Source organism: Gobius niger, assembly GCF_951799975.1.
Source record: "Gobius niger genome assembly, chromosome: 14".
NCBI classification, from domain to species: domain Eukaryota; kingdom Metazoa; phylum Chordata; class Actinopteri; order Gobiiformes; family Gobiidae; genus Gobius; species Gobius niger.
The window spans coordinates 24217714-24230577 of NC_136865.1; the positions used below are offsets into that span (position 1 = coordinate 24217714).

Here is a 12864-nt window from a genome sequence, read left to right on the forward strand (position 1 = left end):
CCCATTGTTAGTCTTGGCCCACGTTATCAGTAAAAATAAACGCTCTCCGAGAGGAAGTCGCCTCTAAAATAGATACGTTTCTGCTTGGATCCTTGAGCCCCCTGTGTGGCCCTTCTGATAGCATTAAGAAGGAGATATATCAGGATATATGTACTCCCAGTATGGAAGAGCAAAAACAAGCTGCTGGCTACATGTCCTTGGACCTTTTAAAGCATTTATTTATGCAGAAAAAGCATGTTTGGCAGGAGGTTTGTTTGGGAAGTTCATATTGATGCCTGGTTTGGACCTAGTGCAATAATAATAATAATAATGACTTGTGTTTATGCTGCACTTTACAAGTTTCTCAAAGCGCCACAGCAGAACATTATTCACTCTGCTTACTCGGTAGTAATACGTTCTTTAGCAGCTTGTACTCTTACCTGACAGCAAGACAGTCTCTGGTTCAATTTCCTGGCCAGGAGGTGACTTTCAGTGTGCAGTTTCTCACTGTGTGTGGGTGGGTTTTCCTCATCAACTCAAAACATTTACAGTGGGCAGAAACCTCCAGCTTCTTCATCCTGACCAAGATCCTGGTTCAAGATCTGGAGATGGGTCTGGAAATGATTTGCCCAAGGACAAAACAATAGTAATACAGTGCGAGGAGCCAAGCGTATTCCTTGCATAATGATTCCTCTCAGCTACTATTGCCCTTAAGTTGCCAGACATACTTCAGTCTGTTTCTCTGCCTTAATTTAATTCTCCCTTAGTCATGATTTAGGATTTGTTCATGTTCAGAATGATCTCGTTCTTCCACAGCTTGATTTGACTTTTTGAGGACATCCTGTTGGAATAAATCTACACCAGTGTCTCTGCACTGTGCAGGGGGGGCTCTTTGAGAAGAACAATCTCTTGGCTCACTTCCATCTCAGCCTCATCTAAATGTTCACTGTCCCTGAAATATTAGTCATACTGACAATATTCCCACCATATTGTTCAAAGTAGGAAGTTGTCCAGATGCTAGTAAAAACACAAAACGCTGGGGGACATTTGGAAGACGCACAGTTGCTCTGTATCTAAAAGATTGTGATGCTCAGAGAACATCTGTCACATCTGTTTTCTCTGTGGAGTGTGCATGTCCTCCATGTGTCTGGGTTTTCAGTACTACAGTTGCCCCCACCAACCTAAAATATGTACAATGTGATCCAAGTTACAGCATTTCTTATTTATATATGAGATTTGCGGCCCTATTATTCCAATACACATGATTTCAAATGTTAATGAAGTGCAGCATGCACCCAAAATAGCACGTATTAGCACCTCTTTGTAAATGATCCCCTAAATATTCTCTGATCTTAAAATATAGTTACTTACTTAAATCCCAACACACGTGTCCATCTGGGTTTGAAAAAGACCGGTGTTATTTATGACGTGTAAATAGGCTGTGTTTCCTGCTGCCGTTCTCTGCCGGTTGAACCAGAAGCTGCCTGTGGTCTGGGCCTCGCGGGCGGCTGCGCTGGAGTAATCCTTGGACAAACACGTCTCACCTTTGACTGGTCAGGAATGTTATCAGGTCCATATACTCTCTGTGGAACCTGGACACTGAGGGGAACGAGCGCCCCACAGCTGTTTACTGCATCATCACTCCCACCATCACCCGAGTGTCTATCGCCCCCCAGGACCGTCCCCAACTTGCAAATGGGATCGTCCCAGGCTATGTGGTGGTGGAAGTGAAGAACATTTAGAGATCAGGACAGAATCTTACCATTCACAAGTAGGTAGTATTGTCCGGGAGTTACATAAGCCAAAAGGGAAAAATGGCATTCCCCAACTATCTGCTACATACATCAAACCCGCGACAAAAATCCCAATGATTAGGTTGGAAGTCTGGTAAGCAAGAAGCTAATCCTCCATCTAAGTACTCTTATTTATGGTTTAGTTGTAGATAAGCTGCAGCTAGTGAGTTGTAGGACTGTCGCCCACTGCTCATGACAGGTAAATGCGTTTTTTTTCCAAACTGAGATATGTTCTTACCTGAGCTTGGACAAGTTGATACGCACCTGTCTGGTCTATGTGCCTGTCCGTGGAAGAGCTTGGTCGCTTTTAACTTCACCCCCGTTTGGAGCTATAGGAATACATTGGGAGAGGCCAAATGCTATCAACATCTTTGGTCATTTTGCATGACTGAGGGCACGCACAAAGACCAGACAGGTACGCATCAACTCGTCTCAGCTCAGGTAAGAACATATTTCAGTACAGTAAAAATGGTGGCCTGGTCCTTTAAGATTGGGGTGTACTTTATTGTCCCCGTAGGGAAAATGATCCTCTGCATTTGACCCATCCTTCGATGCTGCCGGGGCAACCTGTCAGGAGCAGTGGGCGACATGTCGAGGAATGGTCAGAGTCCCCTGGCTGGAGGATAAACCTATTGTGATTGTGAAACCCATCCAGACACCGGACGAGAAACATGCAAATCCAACACAGACAGGCTGGTCCAGGAATCAAACCTGGGTGACATCTTGAAGAACAGATCAAATGCAGTGAACAAATTTCCCTATCCAAGGACATGCAAGAACTGAACTGGGCAAGAGACCACAAATAAATTATCCAAATTACAGTTTGAAAGCCAGAGCAAATTAGATAGATAATTTAGATTTCACGAGAAAAGAGATAGCAAACACAAACTACCACATTTGTGGTACACCCTGCAGCTGTGTAAGCAACACTTATCCATGTAACAAATGGAATATCAGAGGGTTGACTTAGCTTCGACGGGGAACAATTTGCTCCCCTCTTTCATCAACCAAACCTGGAGCAACATCTAGCTTTCTCGGACTCTCGACGTGATTAAGATCGATGGACTGGCTCGGACGCTTAATGTTCTGTCTCATGAAAAATGTTAAGTGCGTCCTGATGTTGCCCCCCATGCCGCGTAATTACCACCGCTCTTAAGGCTATCCCCCTTCAAACGTCAAGGCTAATTCTAACGCCATGCTAATCGCCCGTAGTTTGAAGCCATTTAGAGCACGCAATTTCTCATTCTACAACAACACCACGACGCCGACGCAAAATTTTTCATTATCGCATTGCCCTGACAAATCGGCGGTCTCGCAAAATACCTCCGACATCAGCGGGAAAAAGAAGCATGGCGTTTGTGGTGGTGGTGATGGCAGACGCTTTCACTCAGTTTGACCATCGAGGTTTCTCCAGAGGTGTCATTATTCAAGCCGGAATGGTCCGCCCGCGTCAACGAGATGTTTTCTTAGTATCGCTGGTACTATCGCGTGTGGTTGAGGTCCACTGAGCAAAGATAAAGCCAGTGTTATTTCACCCCACGCACCTCTCCTGACATATAGATCACTTCGGGGAGTCGTACGGAAACACACGTGGCCAGGGAGCTGCTGATTGAGATGGTAAAAACGGCTTTGGGAGAAGTTTCAATAAAAGCGAGAGAAGACCACTGGAGGTTGGTGAGGAGGTGGTTTGGCAATATGAATTCAATGAAGAATAAACTTGAAAATGCAATATTGATCTAAAACAGCTTAAGTTAACTATTAAGTAGTTTGACTTCCTCCATGTGAGCTACCATAAGTCACTCCTATTCTCTACTTTGCTGCGCAGCCGCTTCAATAAAGAAGAAAATACTTGACTTTTATGTCATGATGAAAGGATTAAGCTATTAAGAGATTGAGAGGTGAAGGTTACATTGACCGATTATGTAAGACCTCAGGAGGAGCTTCTTGAGAGTTGTCACTGCGATGCGAATAGCCACACTAAACTGGGACTTAGCAAACCTGAAACTCTTCAAAGATTACTCAAAGATGCATGAGTGGCTCAAGACAAAACTCCAGGTATGTTTTTGATCAGAAAACAACATTGTGACATGCAAAATACTCCAAAAAAGTGCATAATACCCTTCTTTAATTAGTGTAAATGTTAAAGCAGTACTAAGTAACTCAAGCCCCTAGAGGCCATAAGTGCCACTGCAGGTGTCGTAGCATGTACGGTTTTTTACTCATTAATTGTCCGTGAGAGTAAATACTACGCTGACAGAAAAGACAAAGGGAGAGAGGGATATTGTACATCCAAATAAACAATGGAGATAATTTTCTTCACTCAAACTTGGCTGTAAATACTGTTTAAGTGGCGCTAGCCCACAGTTAGCTTTGCCCGTTAGCCTGTTAGCTTCTTCTTCATGATTCTATTAATGTGTATTGCAGGGAAGCTGCAAGGGTGGTTTTCTGGTCAGAGTCACCAGAGACCCCCCAATCATCCCATTAGCAAGTTACAAAAAACACAAGTTACTTCGTACTGTTTTAAAATGGTGGGAAAATTATGCAAATCGACCTGGGATCAAACAGGTACTGAGTACTGTGGGGCCGAATGGGGGTGAAGTTAGAAGCTACGACACTCTTCCACGTTTTCTCTATTTAAACACTATTACGTGAGTAGTTGCACGATCCAAGTATAATTACACAAAACATTCCGATTTTCTAAGCAACTATACTTGGATTGTGTAACTACTCACGTAACCATATTTAAATAGGTGCAACGTGGAAGAGCTTGTTCTTTACTCCTGTTTGGCCCCATAGAGGAGAGGAGGAGAGGCTAAATGCTAACAACATCTTAGCTCTTTTTGCGTGACTGAGCACATGCACAAAGACCAGACAGGTACGCATCAACTCGTCTAAGCCCAGGTAAGAACATATCTCAGTGTAGGAAAACGGTGGCCTGTCTCTTTAAAATAATTCCAATATCATTTTAAGCAAACTATAATGATACACAATTCCCACATAATTCCTTGAAGTGTGATTATTTTGGAATTGGCCAGTCAATGCAACAAAACTGCTTCAGACGTCATAAGAATCCATTGGAATGTGCTTAGCCTAATGGTTAACTAAAGACTCTACAAGCTTTAAGTACATGCTATTACTTTCTAATGCTCCTAATAGCATTTGTTTTAGGTCCTACTAATCTTCCATACAGTATTACCACATGTTTTCATATTTGGCCCTGGTCGCACTGCGGTGGGCGTTGCTTGCTTATATTTCTTATCTCTGCTATTCAAAGGTAAATCCATCGCTGTTATGAAGAATTTACACCGGGAGCGCTCAGAGCCCAGTAAAGCTGACATTTACCATATACTACTGTAAATTCCAACCGCCTGCGAAGATAAAGCCGCTCTGATATAAAAGGACGATAAGACGATATTAGGCAGATCCTGTTTTTGGTGAACATAATTTCAAATGAAGGGTTGCGTATTTAGCCATGCTGTCAAAGGGCAGGAATAACAGTGCAAAAGTGGACAGGATTAGGGTAACAAACTGCCAATAAATTAATCCCACATGTTAGTAAGTAATATCGATGGCTAGAGTTTGTTGCAATTCATCTCTCAACCTTCAACTCTTATCTAGATCCTTTTGCCTCATGTTACCCTGGGTTTTACTTTTTTTTTTGTTCAAGGTAAACCTTCAAATCTGGCCAATTAATCACAGATTAGGCCTGCACAAATCTTGTTTCAGACTGCCAGTATCACAGCCAAATATGGAAGCTTGTTTATTTTATTCATGTATTATTTTCAGAGAGTAAGCACTGCTTGCTTTGGAGACGCGGAGTAACAAAGCCTAGAAAAGCAAGGCAGACGCCAAGTTAAATCAGAAGAAAGTGAGCAATTTAGTTTATGTTGGTGTCTGGTAAAGGCATGTATATCGGGGAATATTGGACTTGTCAGAATTGACGTTGTGGTGAGACAGAACTGGGCCTTTTTCAAAACGTAATCTGAAGATCAGGGGATTATGAAATATGTGATCAGAATTGAATATTTAGCATAGAGTATATATTCAAAGGGAGAGGAGTGGGTATATTAACTTTAACAATCTCTTTACCATGTCACAATGTTGTTCTTTCATCAAAAAACATACCTGGAGTGGTGTTTCAAACCACTTCTGCGCATCTTTGAGTAATCTTTGTATAAAGCATCCTCTCAATCTCTTGCTCAGCTTAATCCTTTCATCACAAAGTAAAAAACACTCGCCATAACACCAGCCACTAAAGCTGCATGGTGTATTATTATTATAATTGTTTTCCCCTTTGTTGAAACAGCTGTGTAGCAAGGGGGAGCAAGAGGAGGGTGGGAGTGGCTTATGGTAGCTCACTTGAAGCATCAGGAAGTAACACAACTGAAAATTGTGTTTTAGCTATTTTAGACCAACATTGCCTTTTCTAATCAACAAAGTGTAAGGAAGTGATTAAGATGAAAAATTAAAAAAGCATCATGCAGCCTGTGGAAAACCATTGCAGAACATTATAGATTGTACGTTGTTATGCCACAAGAGCTGCAAAACTGTTGTAGCGTAACTACTGGTGAAAACTAACCTTTTGGCTAATTCGGGTACATTGTCCTAATGTTCATTAATGTACATTATCCCACTTAAAACTAAATAAATAAATACAAAATAAATAAAGACACAGGTTTTTGTGGTGCTTTTCAAGAATAACATCTGTAATGAGATTAATATTTGTGTTAAATTCTATCTAGGGGGTGAAATGTAGTGCAGTGGGACTAAACAAGACCAGGATTGTCCCAGGCCTAATCCTAATTTATGGACCAGCTCTAACACAGGAATAAATTTCTCTTTCTGTTTCGAAAATAATGGCCACTTCTGTTTGAGAGAGAGCGCAAACACAAGTTATTTCGGTCCAGTAGATTTTGGAGTTCCAGTCCCACAGCTTAAAAAATAAAGCCTTTTTTTTTTTCTTTTTTCTTTTCTTTCTCAGGCCCTCTCCGGGGACTTTCTCTGACTTCCTGCCATTAAAGAGACAGCCACTGGAGAACTGACAAGCAACTACCACCTCTGCTCAGCAACCGGTGTTTAAAACAACTCTACGCGTGTGCAAGGAACACGGCACGAAGCCACAACAGCTTGACTACAATAGCTTTAGACACGGAACAGGGGAAATCTGCCTTTCACGGCACAAAATGTTCGCTGAGGTAAAAAGTGTGGGGTTACATAACATGATTGAGGAATTATCATAAACTATTTTTCATATCTTTGGCTGCTGTTGGGAAAGAAAAACATTTAAGTGGAATCCAAGATCTATTTCACCAAATTGTCAGCTTCAAGTCTTGTCAGAACAACCACATAATATTAGCAGTAATACAATACAGTTTAAAAACGAACACCTGCTTTCTATTTTTGATGATATGTGTTGTTGTTTTTTCCTGGACTTGGTTGGTTGCGTCAATGACATTCGAAAAATCCCTACAGCGATGTCATTTCGAATGGCAACCCCAGAAAGGAAAAATCCAAAAGGCCCGATTGGATGATAAATATTGAGACTAGAAAAGCAAGGGGAAAGTTTTGAGCCGCCTTCAGAACAAGCCGGTCTCGTTTAGTCAAGCTACAAACAAAATTTCAGCGGCGAAAGACCACACACCCACGCAAACACAAACATCTCAATAAATACTCGCAACCACTTCAAAAGCCGCGCTAGATTTCGTACATAAACTTTTTTTCAGTAAACCGGATAATGTCATTAAGCCGCAGTACGAAAACAGTCGAGTCTTTACGAAATGACGGACACGGGAAGGCGTATGGATTGACGGAAAACACACACATTAGAAGCAACAAGAAAATGAATACCTTCGCCCAGAGATACTGGTCCTAAAGTGTCCACAAAATGAAAGATAATATTTGCAGGTCACAGTTGATAAAGTTCCCAGACCAGAAGTTAAAAGATCTAGTTCAGTTCTGTCTTCTGAAAGAGTAAGTCTACACTTGCTTAAATTGTGCTTGGATCAATACAGAGATCTGGATCATGCACTGTTTCTGGCTTTTCTTGGACAACACAAATGAAACACCCACATTCTGACAAACTTTTGCATGGTGCCCAGCTCTCACCTCAACCACCACAGAACCAAACTTTGATTGAATGTCCTTACCTTCTGCAGCCACTGGGTATAGTTGGCCATGACGTGCTCAAGCTGCTGGATCTTCTGGCTCGGAAACTCTGGTTCCGGCGGAGGAGCGTCTCTCTGGAGCGAGTTGGTGTTGTACTGTTGACTGCTGCTACCGCCGTTACTGGATCTCGGTTCCCGGCAGGATCCTTCCGTCTCCGGTAGAATGAAGGTGTAGGTGCACTGTCCATGTTGGATCTTGTGGTACCGTCTGCTACTGTAACTGCTTCCTCCGTTATTGGTACTACTACTACTACTACTACTGCTGCTGCTGCTGCTGCTGCTGCCACCTGTGCTGCTCACTGCGCTGTCTGTCCCCTTCCTCTGGTCTCCTCCTATGCAGTCCGCAACCACCAAGAGGGCTGCGAGTGAGAGCAAGTCGCAACACAATTTGTACCACCGCATTATAGTTAGGAAGGTAAGATACGAAGGTAAGTCCTATGAAGTTGTGCTGCTTTTTTTTGTTCGTCTTGTATTTATTTATTTTTTCTTGCAAAAATCAGGGAATTGTGAGAAAATCCATTGCTTCTGAGTCATGCATCCTTTCAAGGGATCTCCAATTTCCAAGTCTTGTTGCCATTCGGGCCCACATGTGAACTCTTTCCTCTCAGGCAAGAAATAAACTTCCAGATGTTTCAAAAATCTCGACAGCAAGCCGTGTCTAGTCCCTTCATAAAATGATGAAAATAGTCTGAAAAAAGTGTCAGCCTTTCCTTCATGTGCCGTCCTTGTGCAGCGGCTCCCTGTTGCGCCTGGCCGTTGTGTCGTCAGACCTCCCCTGGTCTCGCTGCCTTTCTTCTGGTCCTCCTCCGCTCGGTGTTAACGACCGGAGAGAGTGAGAGTGAGAGAGGGACAGACAGTGCGTCCAGAAGCAGCAGAGAAAGCCTGCCCCTCACAGAGAAGCAGGAATGTGTGTGTGCCTGTGCGTAACTTTTTGTGTCTTGAAAAGCGCTGTGTGTGTGAGTGTGTGCATGTGTGTGAGAGTGTGTGTGTGTGTGTGAGTGCTTGGGCAGAGCAGCAGACCCCAGTGCAGTGGACTCTGAGGATCGCCTTACAAAGCCCGTGCGCCTGACCTGCTGTTCGCCTGTCAAACAGCTCAGCGAAGTGTCCCAATAATTCATGCCTGACTTTTTCGACTGTGCCGCTGTGTGATTCAAAGTATTGGCAGGTGCAGATGCACGGCTCGCAGGTCTATTGTTAGAGAGAACAATATGTAACATTTCATTCAAAGGGCAGTGGGAAAGAGAATTTATCTTTTTGTCAATTCTAAAGTTCTCACTGGTGACGCTGTTCAATACCAGAGGTGTGTTCTCTTTCCCTTGGGACACGGCCAGTGTTTAACTCACAGTGGAATAAAGTCTGTAGTTTGTCCTGTAACAGCTTGAAAATGCGGGCACACCAGAAGTTAAGCAGGGAAGGGACGGTTTGGGAACACCAGGAAGCCTGAGTGACTGTTGTGTGAGAGACTGTGGGTGAGTGGGTGGAGGAGCCGATGACGCAGCCTCGTTTCCATCTAACCCAGGGCAGCTGTGGCTACAACAGAATTTTACCAAGTATGGAGTGAAGGAAGAATGCAATGTAAAGCATCTTTGAATGTCCTGTAAAACCAATGCATAATTAATGATTATTATAAAATGCAGCCTACATGCTGAAGGAAGTACATGAGGCAGCGGTGATGTTAATGTAAAGATGAGAGAAAAGGGGAAGAAGCGAGTACTGTTTGTTTTGCGGTCACACCACGCCTCAGCTGAGCGCTTCTTTCTTAGGGCGTTTTTACACCTGTTGGAGCCGAGTCCGCCCTTGTTTCAACTGCATTTACTTCAAAGTTAGTTCAAACCTTGCACCATCAGCCACGTAATAATGACCAGCTGTTGACCTGTCAGTGCGCTGACACATACGCACGTACATGCACACTTCCCCGATGTTGCGCGGCGGTCACGCCTCTGTGAGGCTGATACACGAAGCGAGGAGAAATGCACTTAATCAGCACATTGAGAGAAAAGTTTCACTGCAGCAGGAAGGGAAAGACGGGAATGAGAGATGTACTTTGATGATTTAAAGCTGATCCATATTGCCTCGTCAGAGCAGTAGTCCAAAAAATGTCGAAGCCGCTCCGAGACCACCTGTTTCACCTGTTTAGACCGACTTAAAGTGCTGTGGTTGGATCAGTGTTAATTTCGTCGACTAAAATTTTTAGTCTTAGTTTTAGTGAAAGTGATATTTTTGCTGACTAAAGTTGGACTAAAACTAAATTAAAAGTTTTTCATGAGACTAAAACTATGGAACAGCTCTGAACTTTGTTCATGTGGGAGCAGCTCTGAAGCAGAGGACCTTCATTAAATATGATTAGAATAAATATTATAAATGCAAATATTTTCCAAAATTTAATTTCTAGAATTTTTGACTAAATCTTAACTAAAATTTAATTACATTTTCGTCAAAAAACTGAGACTAAACCTAAATGAAAATATGTCGTCAAAATTAACACTGGGTTGGATTCACACTGACCAAAAGTGCCGCTCTCGGGTTGAGCCTTTAGGTTTTTGAGAAAACCCCCTAAGCCATGCCTGTTTGTTTTCACACACTCTCTTCTGCGCTAATGCTGTTGTTTCTTTGTGCATCAAAGTTCTACTAAAGTTACCTTGCTCAATTGTAGTTTTGCAATAGAATATGGAATTTTTCACAATGTTGCTGGAAATTGTACAATGTTGTTGCACATGAAGCAAAAGGTTTATAAATGTTTCACTTCCCTCATCCAAAAGATTCAACTCCATTCCTGAACGGACACTGAGTACGACCTGAATCCTGAGTGAAATAGTGCTTTCAATTAGGCCCGTAGTAACATAAACTACATGCTACTTTATGTCTCATTTCCACTCAATCCATCTCCATTAAAATCCCCTGCACACTCGCTGTTGTTATGCTCTCCACAAAACACAAGAGGACTCCAAGAGTGAGCTGAGAAAACTGGAATGTTCCTCCATTATAGGAGCCTGAAGATGACACAGCGCTGAAAGCCTGGGGTTCACAGTGCAAGTCCTTGTTGTGGACAGACTCTTCCATATGTCTGAACGCAGCTTGACGCAGCTGTCTGTGATCTGGCAACGTGACAGCGATGATTTTGTTCCCTTCTTTTTCCAAACAAAATCTTCCAAATCTGTATGACGGTGCATGTCTGAGTTTGTATTAGAGAAATCTGCGGTAATGTGAGAGATGACAAGTGTTATTCTATACCTTTCTTGGCTATCAATGAGGATCTAGCAATTTCCTTTGGGTTGGACTGTCAATTGTAAATTGTTTTGGGATTTTAGATGTTTTCAATATCAGAATGGTAAAAACAGGTCTGACAATCCTTGAAGTTTGGAGACGGTCATCCAAAATCTTGATAGCTTTAGATTCAAGCGCTTGGACTGATGGATCTAAAGGTTGTTGATTAACATTCACCAAATAAGAAAATGCCGTTATATACTACAAAGAGCCTGATCTTCCGCCTGGCGCAACAACAGCATTGCTCAAGATAAAATTGGTATCTTGCGTATAAACAACAGTGCAGCAGTGCTTTCGCCGGTAGCCAGAGGGAGTCGCTTAAGAAAAATAAGGGTCGGCAGAGGCATATTGTGCTCCCAACAATGCTGACTATAACAAGGGCTTCCTCTTCACTCTCCTCTTCTCTACATTAATATCACACAACACCAAGTCACATGACTGTTTAGTTCTGAAAAATTGACTCATTAAAAGTGACACAGGAAAAAGACGCTTTTCTTATTATGCTGCCCACAAATGGAACAAACTACACAGACTTTTACAATTGAACTCTTTAGTGCCTCTGTCACATCTAAAATGCTTAGTACTAGATTTGTATAAAGAAAACTGAACCTGCTTTAATTGATATTTATAACATTTTTCTAAATATTGTAAATATTGTATTGTGGTTCTTTGCAATGAAACAGGGCGCTCATGAAAAAGAGAGTCTTGTCCTCTCATTGGGCCTTCCCTGAATAGATAAAGATAAAATAAAAATAAAACACACAGCCTTGAGCATGTTATTAAGCTCTCGCAGGACAAACTGTGAGTTAAACACAGTCCATCTCGTGAATATTTCGATGGTCCTTCTAGTGCCAGAACATGCACCACCCCCACCCCATACCCATTGCCACCCACAGCAGCTGAAAATATTCCTGTCTAGTACAGCCTGTAGGAGGTAAAGCTTGGGGAGGGATCACCGCTGTTCATAACATGGCCATGGGAGTCTGTCCAGCCCCTGTCCAGCCACTTGCTGCTCCAGATATGAAGCTGAAAAGTCGAGTCCGCAGTGTGCATTTAGAAACGCAAGATTGTAACTCACAATCACTACCAGACATATAGCCACAAAAATGTGACATGAGGTTGGAAGTCAAAATGCTTAGTCAACATGCAAGCAAGCATACAGTTATTCACAGGAAATGCAATCTAAAGTTATATCGGAAACATTCATCGCTATGTAAATATCATTAAGAGGCTTTGACACAAGACCCAGCCACCCTTCTCCACAGCATTATCCTTTATGAGGCTTTCTCTGCAGCAAAGCAATTCATGCCCATCATAAAATTGTCCAGACGCTGCAGTCGTCTTATTTTGGTTCGCCATTTTACGTGTTTTGGCTCCAAATATGGCCACAGTGAACGATGTGTGTGGGTGTGCGCACTCCTGCCATCTCTCATGTAATAAATGTCCACCAATTCCCACACGGGCTGTTGGACTGCGTGTTCACTGATAGCAGAGGGCGACCAAAACCAAAGGCCCGGGGTAAGAGAGCAGAAAATAGTGCAAAAAAGCATGTTGGATAAGCGAGATAACAAGTCAAACAACCACTTTAAATCTAATCTTGAGGGTATAAATGCCTGCAGTCCCACAAAAACAAGTTATGCGAGCAACTATTTGAGACAAACAAC

General features: G+C 42.6%; 1 protein-coding gene across 1 annotated transcript in view; it reads right to left on the reverse strand.

Moving 5' to 3' along the window:
* Positions 1-8837, reverse strand: part of angpt1 (angiopoietin 1) — a 72396-nt gene extending 63559 nt beyond the window's left edge. The window contains exon 1 of the mRNA XM_079570959.1: positions 7919-8837. Coding sequence (XP_079427085.1) covers positions 7919-8338 — 420 coding nt within the window. The 5' untranslated portion in view covers positions 8339-8837. The remainder of the gene's footprint in view (positions 1-7918) is intronic.
* Positions 8838-12864: the final 4027 nt, after the last annotated feature.